The sequence below is a fragment of the Zeus faber genome, assembly GCF_960531495.2.
Source record: "Zeus faber genome assembly, chromosome: 4".
Classification (NCBI taxonomy): domain Eukaryota; kingdom Metazoa; phylum Chordata; class Actinopteri; order Zeiformes; family Zeidae; genus Zeus; species Zeus faber.
Genome location: NC_137191.1, coordinates 20,393,954 through 20,418,396, shown reverse-complemented (window position 1 = coordinate 20,418,396; position 24,443 = coordinate 20,393,954). Strand labels below are relative to the sequence as shown.

General features: G+C 40.0%; 3 protein-coding genes across 5 annotated transcripts in view; 2 read left to right on the top strand and 1 right to left on the bottom strand.

Annotated features, from left to right (window-relative positions):
- Positions 1 to 4,321, top strand: part of scpp1 (secretory calcium-binding phosphoprotein 1) — a 5,214-nt gene extending 893 nt beyond the window's left edge. Inside the window, exons 2-9 of the mRNA XM_079999720.1 lie at positions 3 to 63; positions 673 to 723; positions 919 to 972; positions 1,080 to 1,106; positions 1,227 to 1,280; positions 1,373 to 1,411; positions 1,540 to 1,599; positions 3,091 to 4,321. Coding sequence (XP_079855846.1) covers positions 10 to 63; positions 673 to 723; positions 919 to 972; positions 1,080 to 1,106; positions 1,227 to 1,280; positions 1,373 to 1,411; positions 1,540 to 1,599; positions 3,091 to 3,615 — 864 coding nt within the window. The 5' untranslated portion in view covers positions 3 to 9 and the 3' untranslated portion in view covers positions 3,616 to 4,321. The remainder of the gene's footprint in view (positions 1 to 2; positions 64 to 672; positions 724 to 918; positions 973 to 1,079; positions 1,107 to 1,226; positions 1,281 to 1,372; positions 1,412 to 1,539; positions 1,600 to 3,090) is intronic.
- A 720-nt stretch (positions 4,322 to 5,041) lies between these two features.
- On the bottom strand, positions 5,042 to 8,405 carry aptx (aprataxin). 2 transcript variants are annotated; one of them, XM_079999717.1, is made up of 7 exons: positions 8,206 to 8,405; positions 8,065 to 8,111; positions 7,412 to 7,684; positions 6,951 to 7,010; positions 6,629 to 6,855; positions 5,687 to 5,790; positions 5,042 to 5,602 (listed from the first exon to the last, which is right to left on the bottom strand). In XM_079999717.1, exons 1-7 carry the CDS (start codon positions 8,333 to 8,335, stop codon positions 5,451 to 5,453), a joined length of 993 nt encoding a protein of 330 aa, XP_079855843.1. In that variant the 5' UTR covers positions 8,336 to 8,405; the 3' UTR covers positions 5,042 to 5,450. The 2 variants fall into 2 exon arrangements, with proteins under 2 accessions (XP_079855843.1, XP_079855842.1); XM_079999716.1 differs by having other exon boundaries at positions 8,065 to 8,106.
- A 67-nt stretch (positions 8,406 to 8,472) lies between these two features.
- dnaja1 (DnaJ heat shock protein family (Hsp40) member A1) lies at positions 8,473 to 23,745 on the top strand. 2 transcript variants are annotated; one of them, XM_079999715.1, is made up of 9 exons: positions 8,473 to 8,543; positions 12,816 to 12,962; positions 13,247 to 13,433; positions 15,323 to 15,427; positions 15,679 to 15,906; positions 17,012 to 17,126; positions 19,886 to 20,001; positions 21,903 to 22,003; positions 22,091 to 23,745. In XM_079999715.1, exons 2-9 carry the CDS (start codon positions 12,831 to 12,833, stop codon positions 22,322 to 22,324), a joined length of 1,218 nt encoding a protein of 405 aa, XP_079855841.1. In that variant the 5' UTR covers positions 8,473 to 8,543; positions 12,816 to 12,830; the 3' UTR covers positions 22,325 to 23,745. The 2 variants fall into 2 exon arrangements, with proteins under 2 accessions (XP_079855841.1, XP_079855840.1); XM_079999714.1 differs by having other exon boundaries at positions 12,811 to 12,962.
- The last annotated feature ends 698 nt before the right edge of the window (positions 23,746 to 24,443 follow it).

Genomic DNA, 24,443 nt, shown 5'->3' with positions numbered 1-24,443 from the left:
AGTTGCAGAATGCAGGTCACCATCATCACACTTTGCCTGATTGGAGCAGTTTTTGCAAACCCAGTGAGTGAAGTGTTTATTGTTATTATGAACCTGTATTTATCATCAAAAACAGATGGGGTTTGAATTTGAATTTTGAGCTGATTAACCTGCATACAAGAATGTTTGCATTATTTCAAACCACGTAGTTTTATCATAAACGTATCATTTTATGTTATTTTACATTTACATAGGACATAGTACGGCTATTTTGTTTGCAAAACAAATGTGTTTATATATATATAAATAGCATTTGAGATAAAATAAAGTCTCATATTATACTATCTTATCTCATCTTATAAGCTCCTAAGAATGGTCTTGATCCTATAAAATGTATCTAATAATGATGATCTCATGATGTTTTTTTTGTGTTATATTATCTGATAACTCTGAATTACCATCTATGAGTACACATTTCCATCATAAACCTTATGATGGTTTACGATAGAAAGATATATTCGAAGATGGTTAGACAAGTTGGACAAGCCAAAATGCTTTCTTCTCACCCTCCATTGACAGTTCCCTGCACGGACTCAACGCCAAAATGTCAATTCGTAAAGGAACCACAACCCAATACTAATGCATACACATTTGCATTCACTTTATCCTAATTCTGTTCCTGTTCCCTGTCAGATCTTGCACAACATCACGGTGGAGCCGTTTGGGCAGGGAGCAGCGAACGTGGTGAGTCTCATTTACAAATCGCCATAATGTGGTTGAGGAGTCGCGGCATAGATCACCCCCCGACTGACACAGTGGCGTCGCGGTTGGAACCCGGGTCGCACTGAGACTGTGATTAAACGTATTGCGGGTTTTTCTTTGTTTGTTGTTGCCGTTGTTTTTGATTCCTTCGATTATTATTGTTTTTTTAATTTCCAGACTCTCAGCGTGTCTGTTTCGCAATCATCCGAAATTGACACCTCGGAGCTCCAGGTACAGCACGCGAAATGTCAAATCATTGTCTTCGTTTATTCGTAATTTGTTGTGGCTTGGCCGCCCCCGCTGCTCTCTAAACCCCCCGTGCTTGTCTCTTCTCGTAGAGCTCAGAAGAAAGTGCCTCAAGTCAAGTACGTTTCGTTTTTTGGTTTTGTTTTTCTTCTCAGTCTCTTCGTAGAATGGACGGATTCCATGATTCTCCCATTGACCCAAAAGATCTCAAAATGTCCATTTTTTTTTGTTTTCTCCAGAGTTCTGAATCCGATTCCGAATCCGAGTCGTTGGAGAGCACTTCGGAGGACAAGGTGAAGCCACTGTCGCACGTTCACAGTTGAAACCAAAGCAAAAGATACATTGCCTCATCGTTTGGTATTGAATCCGATTTCCCTTCTTCCAGACTTCCGAGGAATCCGAGAGTCAGTCACTCGAGGACACGGTAAGTCCAATGAAATCGATCCATCTTTTTTTTTTTGCAGACACATTTGGCCAGAGCGCGTGGGTTGTTCATATCGCCATTATTGTAATTTTGACTTATTTTCGCCCCCCCCTCCACTCTTTCCATAGACAGCTTCCATCGCTGAAACCAAAGACAACAGCCTGGGCAGTGAAGAGAATGTGAGAAAGGTAAAAACCTTACTTTTTACTTTTACATTCATTCTTAAGAATTTTATGATAATTGCTTTGGAGTAGTTCGAGACTTATGATTCGAAATAAATCACTCGAGAGACAATCATGATTGAATCATTGTATTTTTATTTAATAAATTGTATTTATAAATTCCAGAAGAAACAAGCATAATGCATTATAAAAGTAATAATGCAGAAACTATTTTTTACTTTTAATAAATGCTTGTTTGCTTGTTTCCCCCCCAATATTGTCATATAAATAAATACAATAAATAATAATAATAATAATAATAATAATAATAATAATAATAATAATAAGGTAAAAACCTTACTTTTTACTTTTACATTCATTCTTAAGAATTTTATGATAATTGCTTTGGAGTAGTTCGAGACTTATGATTCGAAATAAATCACTCGAGAGACAATCATGATTGAATCATTGTATTTTTATTTAATAAATTGTATTTATAAATTCCAGAAGAAACAAGCATAATGCATTATAAAAGTAATAATGCAGAAACTATTTTTTACTTTTAATAAATGCTTGTTTGCTTGTTTCCCCCCCAATATTGTCATATAAATAAATACAATACAATACAATAAATAATAATAATAATAATAATAATAATAATAATAATAATAATAATAATAATAATAATAAGGTAAAAACCTTACTTTTTACTTTTACATTCATTCTTAAGAATATTATGATAATTGCTTTGGAGTAGTTCGAGACTTATGATTCGAAATAAATCACTCGAGAGACAATCATGATTGAATCATTGTATTTTTATTTAATAAATTGTATTTATAAATTCCAGAAGAAACAAGCATAATGCATTATAAAAGTAATAATGCAGAAACTATTTTTTACTTTTAATAAATGCTTGTTTGCTTGTTTCCCCCCCAATATTGTCATATAAATAAATACAATACAATACAATAAATAATAATAATAATAATAATAATAATAATAATAATAATAATAATAATAATAATAATAATAATAAGGTAAAAACCTTACTTTTTACTTTTACATTCATTCTTAAGAATATTATGATAATTGCTTTGGAGTAGTTCGAGACTTATGATTCGAAATAAATCACTCGAGAGACAATCATGATTGAATCATTGTATTTTTATTTAATAAATTGTATTTATAAATTCCAGAAGAAACAAGCATAATGCATTATAAAAGTAATAATGCAGAAACTATTTTTTACTTTTAATAAATGCTTGTTTGCTTGTTTTTCCCCCAATATTGTCATATAAATAAATACAATAAATAATAATAATAATCATCATCATCATCATCATCATCATCATCATCATCATCATCATCAAATAAAAGTAAAATAAAAACACTATTGACAAATATACTGAAATAGCCAAAAATACTGAACAGAATTCGCCAACTGTACAAATGAAAAGATATACACAATATGGAAGGGGTGACTATTATTATCGCTATATTCATCCGTCCTGTCAGAGTTGGATCACGGTGTTCGCCAGCGTGGTCCGGGTGCAGAGCGAAGAGGACGGCAGCAGCACGGAGCTCAGCGCCGACACCCAGAAGATCCCGGAGGCTCCTGTCGGGAGCGTCACCAACCTCATCCTGAGTCCGAAGGACAGCGCCCCGCCCCGGGTGGACCGCGGCCCCGCGTCCGGGGACAGCAGCGACTCCAGCGACAGCACGGACGCCGCCCCGAGCAGCCGGAGCTCCAGCAGCGAGAGCGACGAGGACACCACCGGCGAGGACACCACCGGCGAGGACACCACCAGCGAGGACACCACCAGCGAGGACACCACCGGCGAGAGCGCTGAGGACAGTCATGGTAGCGACAGCGCAGGTGTGGAGCAGGTCGGAGGCAGAAACTGCACGGAGGCCGCTGCCAGCTCGGAGTGCGGGAGCGAGGAGGACTTCTTCCAGGCTATCGGGGATGACGGACACTTCTCCGTGGACCATCTGATGGTTCCCGATGAGGACCACAGGGAGCTGGGCCTACGGAGATGACGCCATTAAAGTTTAATGGAATGCCTCCATCTACTGGTTTATCCACTGGTCACATGCCGATATACACATAGATAGAGTTTGAAAATGTCCTGCAAGATTTCCTGTGAAATCTTATTAATTTGTAGGTATTTCAATATCAATGTATGGAAACCTTGCATCAATGGCCGGTTAGCTCAGTTGGTTAGAGCGTGGTGCTAATAACGCCAAGGTCGCGGGTTCGATCCCCGTACTGGCCATGCTTTTTTTTAGTTATTGGGTCGAGGTTATTTTAATTTTCATCTGCCTCATAAATACTAGTTATAAAGTTCTCGGGCGGGGGTTTACGTTATTTTCTCTTATGACCTTTATTTTATTTGCCGTCACAAAAATGTGAATACTTCGTTGAACATCCACTGGATGGCCACAGGATCATAGTCATAGTTCAGCTCCAGGCTTTCCACCAAAACTGCGTCGATATCGGTTCATTTATTCATCATTTCTCTCTGCGAGGACGCGGGTGGTTGTAACTATCCTAGTGTACGTTATCAAACTATTTATACCAAAGATTAAACATTGTTTTTCTCAAAAGGGCGTACTTTCACAGCTTGCAGATTAATTCAAAGTCCCTCGCAAATAACTGTGAATGAGATGATGAAATATTACTGTAACAAACTGCGACGTTGGTTGATAAACGTCCGTTTTGAACAACTTGTACGACAAATCTCAATAAACCAACCAACAAAGCGGTGTCAGCGACGCATGTTTTGTGCTGCTTTCTAACCCAACGGGTCCCAAAACGGGATCTGCGGCCCCTGGAGGAATTGCACGGGTTAATTGTGTGTGTGAGGGAGGAGGAATTCTCAATTGCTCAATTCTAGGATTCTGTTGTTTGTTTTGATCATAGCGGGTGCATTGAGGGTTTTGGAGAAAGAGAGAGAGAGAGAGAGAGAAAGAGAAAGAGAAAAAAAAAACTTTTTCAAACCATATGTCTTATAGCAGGCTCATTTTTTGGGGAATATTTTAGACATACAGTATGTTTAGTTTCCACCCTACAAAACCGCAGTAAGCTTCACCCATCATTTTGTGAAGCATTTCCAATTCAAATGACTTTGGCCACTTTCAGCTTCAAGGTTTTCTCCTTGAATATACCAAGAGCAATGACTTTCTGGCAACGGACAACTGTCTTAGACAGGAGTTATGTAAGTTTTTCCCTATTGGTGTTCATAGCAAATGGTGCATTCCCCTCCATATGAAAATATGTAGATGTATAAAAGACAGTGACTCAACCCATCTAAACAACCCATAATACTCTTATTGTAGATTAGGATTCATGTGCTATTGCTCCAACCGTTTCTTAGTGGTAACTAAAGTGTAGAAAACACACTCCAACTTTGTAAAAGCAGTAAATATAAGTTGACAAAAATGTACTCAAAGACCCTATTTTATTTGTAAAACGCAGACATTCGTGTTTCTTGCTTCCTTAAAAAAAAAAAACGGGACTATATTTGCCATTCAAGAACTCAGAATAACAAAACTAACGTTCAACTTTTACAAAACAATGTATTCAACGGTGTCGCGTTGCATTAACAAACAAAAAAATTGCAGCATTTGCCTGGCATTAAAGGAGAGCTCGAAAAAACAAACATTCAGCTTTCTCTCAAATAAAACGAACGACAACTCAACAGAAATACCAATAACGCTCGGGACGCTTTCAAACTGAAGACCTTTGACACAGAAAGTTCCACCGAACTATTTTTAAATGACCCAATTACTACATCACAGGAGCTGAACGAGGGCATAATAAACTGAGCGGCCAGAAAACTTTCGAGTAAGTAATTAACCTGAGTGTGGAACGTTTATTTAAAGTGGGATTTGAGGTGCTCCTTCAGGGCGGGGATAGTGAGCAGCTCCCTCAGACACTTGTGGCAGCGGAGAGGAAGTTTCAGCAGCTCGCTGCTCCCTTCTTTCAGCGCGACCCTCCCCTTCTCCTCCAGCATCAGGATCACATCTGGAAGATAAAGAGAATGCAGCGGAACTAAAGAACAAACCGCAAAAAGGAAAATAGGAAAGAACGGATCATATGAGAGCGTACCTTGGGAGTCTATGAAGTAGTCGGTGGTGAAGGAGTTCCAGTGCTTCTTGTTCTTCAGGCAGGGAGAGTCAAAGTCCTGGCTGATCACGTGGAGGTGTATGTGACTGGGAAAAAAAATTACACAAGATAATGAACACAAATTGAATTACTAAAAATTACCGGATTCTTTTTAGAAGATTAGTATACTTCTGCTGACAGATTTAAGAGCTACAGTAGAGAACTTCTTCTGGAATGTCTAGAAGGTTCTGGACTCAGTAGTTCCTAAGGGGAGTTTTCTGGCATATCTGCACAAATGTCATTATTTTCAACAATATTAATACCTATATTATATATCTAAGAATATTTGTATTACTTTTATATTATGATATTATGATAACATCCTCACATTAATTTAATTAATTAAAGAATAAAATAATAATTATTATTTCCTTTGTTTTCCATGTTTTAATAAAGCATTTAATGTATACAGGCTTGTTTGTCTTAGCAACCGGGTCAGTGCAATGGAAAAGGAGAACGATAGCAGGTTGTTTGGCGTAAATGCCAATAAACACATTTTGTTAAGAGATTATTTTGTGTCTCTGTTCTCAAAAATGATATCAGAGTATGGCTGAAACTCGATGCACTGCTTTTTAAAATAGAAAAACTTTCTTTAGAGACAAATTTGAGTAAACTACTATAAAATTCCATATTATAAGAATAATATATATAAGTTTATATATATTTATATATAAGCATATATTATATGTATAAACAAGTGTATATATATATATATATATATATATATATAATTACACTATAAATGATTACTACAATGTCATAATTTACTATAAAAAATATCAACATTTAAGACCATTTAAATGAACATTAAAAAGCCCGGAGGAAGTCCGCCAAACTCTGCCATATATAATACACCATTGGCACCAAAGTAACCCTCTTCCTCACCTCATACTGGGTATGGCGTGGTAGCCTTTTCGGAAACAGGCAACGCCGGCGTCCGGACAATTTTCAACCATCTGCTCTGCGACGCGCTGCATGTGCCTCAGCAGATCACAGTGCTCCTTACGCAGAACCTGCATGTTACGGATCGGCTCCCAAGGAAGCACCAGCCAGTGGTAGCGGGCCTTGGGGTACTTATCCTTAATCACCACCACTTTGTCATCCTTGTAAACCTAGAAAACGGAGAGAGCATTTGGTAAAGAATTGTGCGATAAAGACAGAATACCTAGCGGCCAAAACTGCGGAATTTTCACTAAAGTAACTATACCTGCATTTTAGGGTCCTGCATGGAGGCCTTGAGACCATTGCTCCAATGTCCAGCTGTGTCCTACAACAGATTTAGGATGATTTCTTTAGATTTTGTATACATGGCTACATATCCTAGAGCAGTGATTCTCAACCATTCCATAACAAGGACCCTCGAGACTCAATTTAAGAGATTTTGTCTCCGGGACCCAAATCTGGGAAGATTGTTGTTGTTAGAAATCGTTCGGTACAAACATCCATACCTGTCTGTTAGAGCGATAACAGTGAAACTCTGATACGAACAGAAATTACTGTATGTTTCTAAATGAAATAATGTTGAAGTTGAACTATTGATCATTTTGCCAGGGACCCCCTGGAACCTCTTGAAGGACCCCTGGGGGTCCCCATGGCCCTCATTGAGGACCACTGTGCTAGTGCATGTCTGTACAGTACACCTTGTAGTCTGTTCCCGGTTGCGCTTACGTGGGTTGATGTGGATTCCGTATTACCAACTGATGATGACACACTTTTTTCCTGTTTAGCCACTTTATTGCTCCTAGAAGTGTTGAGCCCTTCGCTGGCGGCAGGCTGGTGGGGCCTCTTGGAGGACACACTGTCCCCGCTGGGATCCTCCTTGAACCGCACAGTGTAGGGGTACAGCTGGTTGACCACCTGGAGCTGCTGTCCGGGCTTCATCTTCACCTCCTGGTCTTTACCCACCACCACAGAGTCCAGGCAGGTGGGGTTCAAACCCAGCTTTACGATGGGGAAGCGTACAGGATTTTGTTACTTGATTACTGGCAGAAGTCCAGAAAGTGACTGGTATTAATGATTAACATAAATCAAATAACATGAATAAGTTAACATGCTGTCTATAACATAGATTCTCAAAATTAAATCTAAATCACATTCAAAACTACATATACATATAAAACAAGCGATACAACAAAAAATATAAGCAAAATATAAGTTAAAATATAGCTATATACGTACATATGTAATAAAAGTATACAATAAATACATGCAAATACATGCGAAACAAAAAATCGATTGAAAATGCATGTTAAAAAGGAACAAATAAAATAAGATAAAAAATAATAATAATAATAATAATAAAAACTGATAATAACACTTACCTGTTTGACTTTAACATAGCCTTTGTTGCATTCTGCTTTCAGCTGCACTAGTGGGGAAGGGACAACAGTTGCACATGTCAACATTTAATAAAGCGTCGTGTGGACGCTACCAGGCGCCCGGTGAGTTCACCAGCAAAGTACCTTGGTGTCTGGAGCACTTTTTGTCTTTAATGGTGGTTTCTGGGCCCCGGCCCAGGACAACAGTCTGCAGGTGAGGGAGCTGGATGGGCCTGTGGTTCCCCTCTGTGCTGATGAGCCAACACACAGGCATTTTGTCATGATATTAATGGAGTTCAACGGTGAATATCGAATACGTGGTACGATAGCCAGCAGCGCACATTGTTTTGTTGACGTTCGGCGCGCACTGATGATGTCATCAGTTTCGTTTTTTACTCCCAGTCCGGAGTTGGAAGATTCTGGAAGGGTCATTTCCCCACCGAGGCGTGTCTTCCAGCCGAGAAGTATTTTTATTTTAACAGGTAGGCCTCGCATATCGTCGATTTGTGCATTCGTTTTGTGACGGTGTAACTAAAATAATGTGAACTCTTACGTTTCTTTTACAGTCTGACAAATGGTAGCCTTGTTAGCCAAGAGAAAGCCAGTTGATCGGCTAGCCGATGCTAAGCCCATGCTAACAGCTGTGTTAAAGCGTTAGGATGATAAAACTTCTACAGCGGGGACACGTTTGAGTTTGATTTTCATCTGTTGTCTTTCATCCGGGCGTACACGGAACGGTATCGTGCCGATCATGTTTTAAACACACCGAATTCTACTAGTTTCATTTCCGCCCTCTTCACTGCTTTTTCACCTGAGACCCCGCTCCGAACCCGCGCGCGTGTGCGTTGAAAAGCTTATATAACAACAAAAAAAAAATCCCCCAAAACGAATATAAGTGGAAACCGACGTTTTGTTCGGGCTTCGTAGGGTTATTAGGTTTGTAGAAAGATGTATCAGTTTTGTTTAGAACCGTGTAATATCTAAGTAAAAATAGGAAATAAAGGGTGAACACTATACTATGTGGGAAAGGCTGTGCTCATTCATTATTCACACTGAAAACAATGTCATATTGGGCGAGTTTCATTGTTTTGTTTTACGATTCTCAGTGTCCACATGTTGCCGGTCCATTGGAAAGGGTTCTTAAGTTTAACAATTGTAAATAGTAAATATATATTTGTTCCCTTTTTTTTACAGCCAAATTACGTTTCCTCTAAAAGCACAAGTCAAACACACCGAAACTGCTTAGGCCGAAAAACATCCTTAATGCATTTGGTGCTAAATATTGATTCATTTTGAAAAAGGTCTTACTTAAAATCGGTTTATCAAATTTATCAAATTCACAGTATAACACAGGGTCATTGAAAGAATATATTAAATTGTTAAAAATAAGAGTCAGCAAATGAGCGCAAAACTAGCAATAATATCAGCAACTTGAACAGTCCAGAGGGTGGCTGTAGTCTAGGGCTGCCCTCTCAAAGTCGACAAATCGAATTATCAGTCGACTGAGATTCTTCAAGTTGAGCAGTGTTTTTTTTTTAAACAGACAGAAATTGAAAAAATGCACGAGAATTACATTTCTATTACAAATTCTAAATAAAGGAAATCATAAATATATTTTTATATATATGTCGATATGGACCTGAACACGGCTCTGCATGTGCCCCGGTCGCTGTGCCCCATTCCTCCAAATAAAACGATAAAAACAGTGTTTTTTCAGTTGTGTAATTTGGAGGAAGGGGGCTTCGTAGGGATTGGTATCGTTAAGATTTTAATGGTTCTTCTGCTCTTACCAATACTGCTTATCTTTCCATTACTTTAACGGTACTCTTATCGGTTGTGGTTTTTTTAAGAGAAAAACTTAAACAAACCAAGAGCAGAATCAACACTGCTTTATTTGCCGCGCATTACGCATGGAGAGGGGACCCTCGGGCGTAATCTGCGCTTGCACAGAGCGGAGTCTACTTGTGGGTGTGTGACAGCTAAGACACATCAGAAATGCAAGCATGCATGCAATCCCGCGGGCTCTGCTACTACACCTTCTGGTGTATAAGTCCTGCAGGGAGGGGAGGGTAGTTCCAGTGGTACGTTCGGCTGAACGCACCACCCTCTGTAGGGCCCTCCTGTCCTGAGCAGTACAGTTCCCAAACCAGGCAGTGATGTGGCCTTTTAGGATGCTCCCCATTGCTCCAGAGTAGAGGGACTTGAGGATCCTCACCGAGACTCTGAATTTGTGAGTCAGAGTGTCTGTATATGTAGTCCATGTTAAGTTGTCTGTGATGTGGACTCCCGGGTACTTGAAGCTACTCCACCTGTCGACAGAAGTCCTATTAATCATCAACGACGCGTGCGTCCTTGGTTGTAATCCTCTCCTAAAGTCCACAATCATCTCCTTAGTTTTGCTGACGTTCAGGAGAAGGCTGTTGTCCTGAAACCTTCTCGTCGTCGTCGGTGATCTGGCCCACCACAACGGTGTCGTCAGCAAACTTGATGATGGTGTTGGAGCTGGACCCGGCCATACAGTCACGTGTGTACAGGGAGTACAGTAGGGGGCTGAGGACGCAGCCCTGGGGGATCCTGTGTTCAGCATGAGGGTGCTGGACGTTTGCCTCCCCACCCTCGACCACCTCTTTACATTCATCATCACTACCGTTTCACATACAATGCTAGGCTTGTAAACAGGAAGTAACAAGAAGGTGGCGTGGTCCGATTTCCTGAAAGCAGGGAGCGAGACGGTCTTGTATTGGTTTTTGTAAGGTGTGTAGCAGTGGTCCAAAGTTCTTTCTCTCCTGGTGGCACACGTGATGTGTTTATGGAAATCAGGCAGAACCTTTTTAAGGTTCGCCCTGTTAAAGTCCCCAGCCACCACCACAGCCACGTCCGGATTTATGTTTTTACGTCCGCACAACACGTCATATAGTTCCGATAGTGTTGAGTCGGTGTCTGCTTGCAGTGGAATATAAACGGCTGTGATGATGACAGTGCTGAATTTTCGGGGGAGGTAGAATGGACGGCATGAGAAGGTCAGCTGTTCCACATTTGGCGAGCAGGAGCGGGAGAAAGTCTTGATGTTGTTGGGGTTACACCAGCTGCTGTTGATCATGAGGCAGACGCCTCCATCCTTGGATTTGTCCCTGCGGAACACGGAGAAGGACTCAGCTGGACGTATGGCGTGGTCCGGCACCAGTGGGTTCAGCCATGTCTCCGTTAGGCAGAGGACGCAACAGGTTCTTGAGTCCCGTTGGAATCTAATCCTCCCCCAAGGTCATCCATCTTATTTTCCAGGGACCGCCGACATTCATCAAATTTAAAAAAAACTCTAATTTGTAAAATACTAAGCATGTTATCAGGACTTACACTGCAGTCACATGTAACAGAGTAGACGGTAACGGGGTAACAGCAATTTCTGAACTGCACAAGGGGGAGATACGAAGCAAGCGTGATGATATGTTGCTATGGTGATGAACAAAGGATAAAATATATTAAACTACATTATTTCATGTCTGTTATTATATATCTGTTATTATATATAAGAATTTATAAAAGTAATAACCTGGAGCTGCAACTCTGGTGTGATCACCGGACCAACCGCACCATGCCAGACCACCATATCCAAATCCTCCACCTGCTTCTTCGCAACAACCAAGAGTTTCCGTTAGACAAAATTGGTGCTGGTCCATGTATTCTGGAAGATTTCAATGTCCCGGACCAATGGGAAAGATTCTGGTCATATATTATCTGTGTTTTTTGATGACATAAATGAGCTTAAAAATAATTGAAAGGCAGGCTATATGAAGAATTAAATCATGAAGACATATCGATTTCTTGTGTTTTTTATTGAATATTCAAAATAAAATAAATCCTGTCAGTTAACGCCATTTTTCAAATAAAAAAATTTAAGGAATATTTTGACTTAAAATCAGTCAAAAATCAATTTCTGTTTGCGAACAAAATGTCACAAATGCAGCCGCTTTAAGTGCAGGTGTCACTGTCAAGACACTTTTTTAATATTGCAAGATTTTACTAGTGGTCAACCGATGTGAGTTTTATCAATGGTATATATATAAGGCCAATATCATGTCATTTTTTTTGCATCTGATAAAATACAACAATTTAATAATAATAACGAATGAGACACAAAATCGCTGAACTGAAATGCACATTTATTTAACACTAAAGTTATGGTCTGCATTGTCTCTGTTTGCTTAAGTAGATCTGCACTCTGTCTGCAGTGCACTTACTTTAAATAAAAATAATTTTGCAGACACTTTGTCCAAAGCTGCTTTACAGTACATTATATTTAGAACCCAGGTAAAATTCTTATTTTGTCACCAAATCCTGATACATGCAAAATGATATTGATTTGTGTTTTAATAATCCATTTTGAGTAAAAAAACAATATGTAAATACTGAGAAACGCCTGAACTTTCCCTTTAAGAGTAAGAGTCGACACATGATGACGTTATCTCACTGCTGTGCTCAGTTTGCACTATGAGTGAATGAGAGGATTCAGAATTGATACTGTATGTATAGAAAGACCGATTAATTGGCCGAACAATTAATTGATCAACCACTAGATTTTACTGCAGGGGATGACACAGCAAAATGCTGCTGCTGTATTTGCTTCTGTAATTCAGACCACTTGGGAGCCATCCATTTCTTACATATTTATCTAAAATACATTATTACATATATATATATTATTAGTCATACATAGTACGTATTAAAAAAAAAATTTTTCCTCCTCCCTAGCTTAGCTCTTGAAGGCCGCCATGGTGAAGGAGACGGGATTCTATGACATGCTGGGTGTGAAGCCCAACGCCACGGCAGACGAGCTGAAGAAGGCCTATCGCAAGCTGGCTCTGAAATACCACCCGGACAAGAACCCTACAGAGGGAGAGAGGGTGGGTTTTTTTACGTTATGATCTTCCCCAAATGTACACGTCACTGAGTAAATGTAATTTATTTGAAAAATGATCATTATAAAGATAAATGTATTATTTTTTTGGATCATTACTTCAAAAAACTTTTGTGTGCATTTTCAGTTATAGTAATTTTTTACTTTTGCAAAGCATTGCAAGATTTCTACATATTACAAAATTGAGACATTAACATAGTAACAAATAAAAATACAAGAGGTAATTTTTTCTTACCATAAAAACTAATTATTTTCATGATATTTCGGCAGTTCAAGCAGATCTCTCAGGCATACGAGGTGCTGTCCGATGCACAGAAGAGAGAGGTGTACGACCGCGGCGGTGAAAAGGCCATAAAGGAAGGAGGGACTGGTGGAGGAGGATGCGGGTTCGCGTCCCCCATGGACATATTCGACATGTTTTTCGGAGGAGGGGGACGGGCACACCGCGAGAGAAGAGGTAAGAGTCCTAATTTGTAGCAGTATTTTGAGTTTATAGAGCTTCTGGATTTCTGTTTCATGTACTGTATGATTTTTTATTTTTCATATTAGTAGAAAGGCATTAAGTGAAATGTAATTAATTCATAATAATAATAATAAATATACCTGCAGGCAGCTATACACGGGGTCCAGTTTAGTCATGTTTGGTACGTATTACTGTTTCACAGGTTCTCTGAAACGCAGCACAATTATCAGAGTTTACGTTGAATGTCGCATCAGCTCTCCCCGGTCTGTCCTATCCTGGTTGCTCGTCTCGCAGAGCAACCACTATGCGGTCTACACAGCGCAACTCTCCTGTCTTTAAAACAACCGTCCATAATTGCCTGTAACCTAGAACTTCTTATTGATACAACTCACCGTGTTGTCTGTGAAAATAGAGCTGCACTGTCTGTGACGGACAGGTAACCTTTGGTGCCGTGTCAGGCAACAATGACATAGCGATGTAATGACACGATGATGACTTCCTGTGATTATTTATACTCTTCCGGGTCCTAGTTCAGAGTTCAGAGTCCATGAAACGCATCACGGACTCCTACAGTTTGTATCTTACGACTCCCTTGAATCCCGCAAAATAAGGAGGGACACAACACCACATCTAACACGAGAGTTCAATGTGAAAAGAATGCCTTACTTTACAAAGGAGAGCCAAAGAGATGAAATATCAATCGAAAAGCCCTGCCGATATCAGGCAGGTAAGACGATAGAGACACCTACACATGAGCCGTTTGTAACCACTACAGGGCGATGGACACTACACAGCTACAATGCGAATGTACGGTCGGCGGCACAACCTGCACGTACAGTATATAACAGATTGGATGATGATGTCACAAAGTGTCTTACTCAACAAACTCATCTCTCTACGACCCGACCGGAAGTTTTAGAACCCTGGTCTACCGGCGATTCATGAATGTTTGGCTACTTTTGATCAAATTTCGTCTGTTTTTCACTAATTCCTGCAGCGAATGTAGATTGATATGGATGAAACTTGAACTTCGAGATGTCTGAGGCGTCCCGGTTCTAACGAGACCTCTACCGTGTCTGTGGGTCCAGCAGTTGTCGTTTTCCAGACACTTTTAGTCTTAAAAATGCCCCTGGACCCCTAATAGTCATCTTTATCTGTATAGCTCCTTTCATACACAACATGCAACTCAAAGTGCTTTCCACTGATAAAATAGACAAAATGGACAATAAAAAGATAACAAACAAAATGCATTTTATAAAAATAGGTAAATATTATACAGGTACTCCTCACTTAACGACCGTTCGGACTTCAGACCAGTCGGTGTATTGTGCGCAGCGTCTCAGCGTCAAGCATCTCATCGTGCAGCACCGTTCTCCATCTCAGTTTCGTTCCTGCAGTTGATCAGTATTCACTACACTATCGTTCGCAATCTCCGAACCCAAACAGAGGCGGGGGGGCAGGTCCTCGCTTTTCGACCAGTTCGCTTAACGACCTAGTCGTAGGAACTCGTCGTTAAGTGAAGAGTACCTGTAGTTCATGTTCAGATTTGGGTCATATTGTAATTATTATTTGTTTGAACTTTGCTCTTGAATTACTTCTCTTGATTCACTTTCAATTCATTTAATTCTCAGGTAATTCTCAAATAATTCTCTCACAATAGATTAATTAAGGACCGTTTCTGAACAAATTCCACTGGTCCTCTGCCCCTTGGCCCTCAAAACACATTCTTTAGTGCGCATACAGAGTACACTATTATTATATTATTACGCCATTCAATACAATCCTTCAATTCCCCTGTTGGGCTCAGATACCCAAACTTTCTATGAGTAGAATTTTCCTTTGACTGTTGTTATAATTCCGCCAATCTTCGCTCTTTTCTCCAGGGAAGAACGTCGTTCACCAGCTCACAGTGTCTTTGGATGACCTGTACAATGGGGCCACGAGGAAACTCGCCGTGCAGAAAAACACGATTTGTGAGAGATGTGAAGGTGAGCCGTGCTTTTCCATGATTACTTCTGTAAGCATGTCATCATATTGATTTATCAAGCCGATCTAATCAATTATTTCTAGCTTCCCTTTCAGCCCGAAGCCCAGTCTCAGCAGTGAAAAAACTGATTGTCTCATTATGAAGGAAATTAAATCAATGTGGTTTGGACCATGGTTCAGACATCGAGGGGAAAGAACAATGTTGGATTTGTCTTTGGTGTTTTATGGTTTTGTTTTTCCCCCTTCTCCTCAGGTCGGGGAGGTCGGAAGGGGGCGGTGGAGATGTGCATGTCCTGCCACGGCACGGGCATGCAGGTCCGCCTGCACCAGCTGGGGCTGGGCATGATGCAGCAGGTCTCCACCGTGTGCCACGGCTGCCAGGGCCAGGGCCAGAGAATCAGCCACAAGGACCGCTGCAAAGCCTGCACTGGGCGCAAGATTGTCCGTCAGAAGAAGATCCTGGAGGTCCACATCGATAAAGGTACGAGAACATTTAAAGTTAGACATATACATTTTTAGAATATAAAATTCACAATAGGGCTGACTGATGTATATGACCCCAAATTGACAAATGTTCTATTTTGGCCAGTGTTTCCACATATAAACGTTACAATCAGAGACTTGTTTTCAATATTCTGTCTTTACAGCACTAGGGGCTCCGAGATAGTGTGAGCTTTTATTAAAGATAGAATAGAAAGGCTTGCCAAAACGATAAACAATAATGATAGAAATCAGTCGGAGCGCAGGAGGAATGACAGTTTCACTAGCTTCAGGCCGACTGACGAGCCCCGTATGCTGATCCCTTTCTGCAAGACAGACAAACATTGAGAAAGCTCACTGTCCAGAATCGGAGTAATCAGCGCCGATTGTGCCATAATTTGGCCGATTCGGGACAGCTGTGTGGTAGCGGGAATGAAGCCGCGGCTTAACCATGCCCCTTGGTCCGCCACAGACGGCATCTTACGCACTTGTAACCGAAAAGGTGTGGGGCTTGGACTACAGAATATCAGAAATGACTCCCCTCTGTGTCAGGAGAGGAAACTCCTCCTCTGAATGGCAATGCACAAGGTGTATTTTTACTTCACATTTAACTTCTACTTTTAAGCTTTACTTTCACTAAGTTAAATTCTGTTTTATTCTATTTATATGTTTATACGTGTGTGTGTGTGTGTGTGTGTGTGTGTGTGTGTGTGTGTGTGTGTGTGTGTGTGTGTGTGTGTGTGTGTGTGTGTGTGTGTGTGTGTGTGTGTGTGTGTGTGGTAATTGATTGAGTGTTAGGTGTTTTTGTAAATTATGTGTGTTTTTTATCATTGCTGCTGCAACACTGGCATTTCCTTTTGGGGACTAATAAAGTATCTTTATCTTAAAAGCTTGATTGAGAAATGTTTGTTTTTTGAACACTGCTGTAAATTAAAAACCATTGAAATCTATATTTTTGTTTCTTTTTAGTGTCACTTAGTAGACAGGTTCAATGCTCGCAGGAAGGAGCAGGTGAAATCAAGTGAATCCCTTTGGGAATTGTTATTGGACAATGGAAGGTTTGAGTTGATCTGTGGTGATTGATAATGAATTGATGATGTGCTCAGGAATGAAGGACGGCCAGAAGATCGTTTTCCACGGAGAGGGGGACCAGGAGCCAGGGCTAGAGCCGGGGGACATCGTCATCGTCCTGGACCAGAGGGAACATCCGCGTTTTACCAGGTGAAAAATTGTGTACAACATGACAGATTGCTTTTTATGCATTCTGTCGGGCATTTTATAGAATTATGCTGATTATTTCACTCTTTAGTTTAACCTGTTAGAAAGTATATTAAGGCCTATGCTACAGTCATGGTAAAAACATAGAATATTGGCATTTTCAAAGTAGCCAGGTCTCAGCTGTGTTTTATGTTTTCTTTTTAGCATTTTTGTTTTATTTTTATATATAAATGTGGCGGATCGCCTGCCTCACACCACCCATGTGGCGTTTTCAGGGCCCTCTGACACAGAGACACAGACGATGGGGTTGAAAACACACCAGTTTATTGTAAAGAGTGGGCAAGCTGGAACAAGCCCAGAGCAGACATGTGATGACCAGCGCTCCTCTCCTGTGTGTGTGTGTGTGTGTGTGTGTGTGTGTGTGTGGGGATGGGGGTTTAACCTGTTGCTTGGTGATTAATTTAACGAGCAACAGGTATACAGCCACACTGATTTTGGGCCCAATGATCTAGACCCAAGACAGGTGTGGCTATTCAAACCACACTACCCCCACGTCATTAAAGACATTATCCAGACTCAAGCCTAGTATTTTACCTGCTTATTATTTGAGCTTATTGCCAGAAGGTGTTGCTAATTTGCATCTAAGTGCAGTCATCGCTTATATCACTGAGGACTAGAGTGCAATTTATTCATCATCGCTTGAGAGCACTTGAAGAGGACTCAATCAGATACTTCCCGTTCAGGGACACAGCGTGTGGAGCCTCTTTGAAGTGTTCTTCACATCCCTCCTGTGTTCCATGTGTTCAGAGTCATCTTACAAACCCACACAGACGCTCCATTAGATATGAGATCTAGGAATCTGAGTCAAATTCTGTCTTTTCTATCTCTAGTGCTGTGGGTGTGTGTATTTTCTACTGCTTTGAAATTAAGCATGGTTAACACTAAATAAACAACATCTTAAAGTCCCTGTAAAGCAACAATAAGTATGTGTTCTGAGTTTGTCACACCACAGAAAAATGTGTTAACCACCCAGCCTAATGTGAATGATTAAAAAAAAATTGCCAAGTATATAAAATTTGGTTTAAAAAATCGTGAAATAAAAGGCAGTTCCCTCTACTCGGACTTGTCCACCGTAAGCGCTGAAACCACACCTGATTGCGGGAGAGGTGCAGCCTTTCTCAAGGGTCAAATACCACTAATCCAATACATACAAGTACATACGTATACATATACATACACATACATGTACAAATCCCAAATCCGAAAATCATTAAGGGTATGTTTTTTGTTGTTTTGACTTTGTTCTGAAGTCAAATATAGAACATGAGAAATGGGATATTTGTCGCAGGGAGCGTGGTGGCTCCCCACCTCTGTGTGCTCCCGGGGAGCGCCGCTGTCCAGCAGGACTCTGTTCCGGCTGCTTGTGCTTGTGCACCCAGGGAGAGCCCCTCTCAGAGCCCTGCTCACTACTGACAAATGTGCTCGTCGCTAATATGTGACCCGCCATGTCCTAACCTGGCGCTTTTTGCAGCACTGTACGGTTTGTTGTTGGCTGTTCCTGGAAAAACAAGAAATTATTTTTTTCATCCGGAATGAGATTACAGCAGATTTTTGTTCCTCAAGTTGTTTTCTATCTCTAACGTAGTTTCAGCACTGAGTTCTATTTCTAAATATAAGTTAAATATTAAAAAGTCAAGGCTCCCTGATCCACCAGCATTTCACAGGGAAAAAAAGTCACCAACTTATTGATCAGCGCAAACAGCGACCATTGCACTGCAATGCAATGTCATAAAGAATCAACAACAAATAAACCCCAGAAGCAAGAAATGTTACTTCTCAGTGAAAACAAATCGTATCCGCGTTGTTATGGACTATGAGAAGAGGGTGGCAGAAGCTCTCAATCATAGTGCACAACTGGCAGCCGTCAGCGGGAGGCAGCGGGTGGTGGGTGCTCCCAGAAAACAACAATTGGCTGGAAGGACCCCGCCATTTGCATTGTGGGAATTGTTGTGCCCCGGTGATAGGTTTTCATGTGCGCCGGTCTGAAAAGCCACTTTATTAAAACTATCCTTGATATAAAACAATAAATGCAGGAGATGTGAAAGATTGGAAGTGACAGAATAATAGAGGGGTCATGCTACTATAGGGTCATGTTAATCATTTAACTTGTTAAAGGAATCAAATTTATAATAATAAAATAATAATACAATTAAAGGATTCATTTGAATTATGCATTTTCTAATGTTTCTTTATAGGTTATTGATTCAAATATTATTTCATAAAAGCACATTCAACATTCTCATTGGAGTGCAGAGCTGTCCAAATGCAACCGTTTAAAGCACTGGTTGTGTTTATAAATGGCTGTTTCATGCTGCAAATGTCTGGAAATGCTTCTCAAACTTTAATGCCTGATTACTCAGACCTTCTGTTTCCAAAACCTTTATTTTGAATAAGTCATAGCTTCCAAAATATTTGCTTGTTTCCCACAGGCGGTACCTTGTTTTGAAGCTCCGTACACTCTGATATTAGGTGGGGGGGGGGGATGTCAGATTTTGAAATGTGACTTTTTTCAAACAGGGACTTTAATCAGGGGTGATATGAAAATGTATCTATCCGTCTGTCTAACTGTCTGTCTGATGACCAAAGAAGGTGTGTGTGTGTGTGTGTCTGTCTGTCTGTCTGTGTAAAATAAGTTTAAGGACAGAAAACCATGGCTTTATGATTGAAATCCTTTTTCTTTGTGTGACTCTGGTGTTGTCCAGGCAGAGGGAAGACCTGGTGATGACCATGGAGCTGCAGCTGGTGGAGGCGTTGTGTGGTTTTCAGAAGCCGGTTCAGATGCTGGACAACAGAACGCTGCTCATCACCTCCCATCCAGGTAAAACCCAAAACTACTCTTTCTTTTTTTTTTTTCTTTCGTTATTTCTTTCTTCCCCTTTGTGTTTTGTTTTGTTTTCCCTTCAATTGTCCATGTTGGGTCATGGTTACCACTGACCTCATCTTCTGTATAAGGCTAAAAGAAGACTAAATGATTGGTTTCACGGGAAGTTAATCATATAGTACTAATGTGTGTTATGCTCTTTGTTAGGGTTGGACGATAATTTCCTGATATTTTGGGGATGATTCCACACATACACACAAGATATATTTGAGAACCAATCATCAGTCATGTTGATATTATGACCAAGCAGGTAGAAGTCTCTGCATCACTTGACTGTAATGCAGCCTGAAAGATAACATTTAACTATATTATGATATCGCGATTATCAAAATATAGACAATTTTTAGTCTCACATCACAATATCAGTATTAATACAAAATATCGTCCGGCCGTACTCCCATGTTTGTGCTTATCTCTATACTGAAAGAGGATCAAAACATGTTGGGGAGATTCTGTTCAGTACAGTTCTGTTTTTACTATGAGTCAGAATCTGTTGAGATTTTTTTATTTAAAAGCTTTTTTAATATTTTCATATACGAGAAATTTGTCATGGCAAGGTTTGTTTTATTGGTGAACAGAATGGCATAGAAAAAAGCTTAACAGTTTAAAATCAAAAATACCAAAATATACAAAAATACCAAAATCAAAAGAAAAATAGCTATTTATACAAGAATATACATTAGGGGTGGAGCCAAATATGGTATTCGGGAAAGAACAAATAGTGGGGTTTTACGAATATTTATTTGAACAAATACTTTAAAAATGATTTGTTCTCGTGAAGGGAAAAAAAACATTTCAAATAAGTGGTGAACTGAGAGTGCGCGGTGGTTCACAGTGTTGCTCTATCTGTCTCTAGCACACACACACACAAACACACACACGTGCAAGGGATGTGGAGGATGCTGCGGCATCCACCAATCATAGGCCTTGAAAAGCCAACACCCGTGATTTAATGTGTGTAAAAATGTATGTATAGTACATAAATGCTTTAAAATAAAAGATTAATTAAAAAAAAGGGAATTTAGTTCAAAACAAAACTTAATTTTAACTACATTTTTGTTTAGGTTGTATTTTGGCAGACAGATACATAATATGATACTGTAATACCAAGACTGTATCTTTCACTTTATATATAGTATTAACCCCAGTCAGGGGTTAATTAAGGCTTTTTACAGTTTTTATTTGTAATTATTTGTTTGTTTATATTCTGTCTGATCAACATCCTCCAATAAGGGCGGGTGGTGGCAGGGTTCACAATGTTCACATCGGCATTTTTTAGTTTAGAGTTTAGTTTATTGGTTTGAGTGTGGATTAGGAACTGAATGTAAGTTTTTAAAGGATTTTCTTTTCAATAATGTTTACGCTTATACTTGTTTATTGCTAAACCAATATAACATTTAAGTGTTAATAATTCTTACAATAGTTTATTGAAGCACCCTTATATTACCACTTTAACATCCTAAAATTAGAAGCGTAATAAAAACAGGATTGATACACATATTTCAACTTTTATTCTAGTACAAATACAAATCATTTTGCTGCCCAACAAATACAGATACAAATACTGGGCTCTCTGTACATCCCTTATGTACCCGCTTGATAATGCCACTTATTTAGCACTTGGGAAAAGTCATTTCTCACAAGCCTGTTCAGGATCAAATGAAGAAGCTGGAGTTAAGTTTAAATCAAGTTACGAACCAATTTGAACCGATTTATCCTCAAAAATAGACTGATGGAAAAGCTTTGGGGAGAGCGGCAGCAACTGATGATGTAATGTATACCTGTTCATTTTGTGATTAAAAACATTCAAATGACTCTCATACACGCTCCTCCCCTAGGTGAGCTGATCAAGCCCGGAGCCAAGAAGTGCGTCGTGAACGAGGGGATGCCGATGCACCGCCGGCCATTTGAGAAAGGACGCCTAATCATCCACTTCTCGGTACAAATGAAATTTTTTTTTTTTTTTCTCCTTTGCATTCAGTCTCAAAAGTGCTTCCAGAATACCAGGTGGCTTTGTTTCTCCCAGGTGGTTTTCCCGCAGTCCAACTTCCTGCCTAAGACCAAGCTGAAGCAGCTGGAGGAGTACCTGCCAGCCAAGCTGGAGGCGGAGAGGCCGCAGAGCATGGACGACGACCTGTACCTGTACGCAGACCTGGAAGACTGCGACCCGGAGCACCGGAAGAGACAGGGCCGCCACCGCTACCTGGTGGAGGAGGACGACTACGCCACGGCTGGGGGCGTCCAGTGCCAGACGTCCTGAAACCAAACCTCCCCTCACGGCGGAGAAGTAAGCCTTGTTTCCATGGAAGCACCTTTTTGTTTTCCCCTTGTTTTTGCACCTTTTTTTTTTTTTTTTTTTCCCCTCCCACTTCCTAAAATGTTTAACCGTAATTGTGGAGTTGAAATGGTCTGTGAATCTGAATATATTTAACCGTGCCCAAAAGGTGTTTTCCTGCGGACTCTATTTTTCTTTATTTTTAGATTTTCACATTTTTCACTGGTAATATCGACTGGATACGCTCTGTGTTGCTGAAGAGAAATCTTTTTGCCTCATTAAAAACTGTCTGTTACATTAGACAGTTACACTAAAGTTGACGCCATACAAAAAAAATAAAATAAATGAACGTTGCCCATGTTTAAAGATGAAGGGTTGAGTGATGTTCCACTAGCAGGGTTGGCGTGCGCAGGGACGGAGAATAATCCTGTTCATGCACAATTCAAGGGCTATTTCCAAACAATTAACAATACGTAAAAGCATGGGAGAGAACTAATATCAAGGAAACTTAACGGGTGATTATTTCCTTTTAATATTTTCCTTAAACCCCCACTGTGTATGTTTTTCATGATGATATAGCTAATTATTTCCAATATAAAAAGAAAATGGATCCATGCGGTGGTTTCTAGACTCTCACATACTAACTGGACTCGCCAACTAGTGCGCTGGTCTGCAGTTTGGGTCTCAGGACATGTGTTTTCTCTCCATGTTTCCCTTTTCTCCCCATTCTTAAGTTTCACTTTCCTTTCTCCAGTTTTATGTCTCACGATTTCAGAACAACAGGAGGGGAGGGGGGAGCAAAGTGCAGTCACAGCCGACAGCCACAAAAAGTTACAAACTGCAGCGTGTACGCAAATTTTACATGGCGCTTTCTCAAAAACTCTGGTCATCGTAGAACCGAACCCTTGTTTGATTAAGAGCAGTACATGTCCAAATGTAGTTATTTTGTGTGCGTGTTTTGGGTTCCCTCGAGTTGAAAGATGTATTCCAAGGTTGATAATTGCATTTTTGAAGCCACGTCAGATTCTCAAGAAGACCAATGTAACCACCTCACTTTGGGCCAAAGAGACGTTTTCAATAGGAAATGTCTTTCTGCAGATGCCAAACACTGAACAGGAAGTGAAGAGTTTTTCCCACTTCCAGGCCTGACATTTCACGAGTGACTGTTCTGTTCTGAAGCCTTATATTTCTAATAGAACTTTGAGTTGCTCGTTATGCAGTCGTTTCTAAAAATGTGTTTCAAATTGTTTCCTAATTTAACAGCTATGCTCAGCGGCGTTTTCTGTGTTCTTACAGCAGGTATGTTCTCATGGAGTCTTAATTTGTCTGTGTTAGCACCAGTCATTTACTTGTTTGTGGTAGATAATTTATAATTACGTAAATAAAGCCTGTTAATTATTTTGTAATGTTTTCTTTTGTATTATTATTCCTAATATGTTTCCTTACACATTTTTCCCTTATTCCTAAAACTTGAATTTGCATTTTATGACGTTCCGACTTTAAAAGGTTGTTTTACTAAGGTCTGAGGACATTTCCACACAGGGGAATTTTTCTTCTCGCTAAAAAACACACAAAACAAGGAGCGATAGAAGTTTTTAGTTTTTATTATTGATAAGTTCAGTGTGATGTATAAAATATAAACAAGATACCGCCTGTAGTGAAAAGTCACAAGTTGTCAATGGTGGTGATGTAAGCGCACAGTAATCTGAATAGATATTGGTACAAGGCTTTTTTTTTAGGAATACAAACCCCACTAAAGCACAAATACAGTTAGAGCAACACGACAAACTGGAAGTAATGTTGTGGCTACATTGAATGCACTGAAACCACCTGTAAGCATGCATTTATGCAATGAATACTTAAACCATAATAAGTATTGAGTTGCATTGATATGCAGATTGTATTGAAATGACATGCGGACAACAAATGGCATTAAATCAAATATGAGTTACAAAAGTATTACAAACCATCATTGACCCACCCGCCTTTGATTACCTGATATTGCTTCTTTATGCCCGAAACACATGGCAGTTAAATTACAAATCTTCCAAAAACAGTTTACCACCAACGTGCATTTTCGTGTCTGCGGACAGGAGAAATGAAG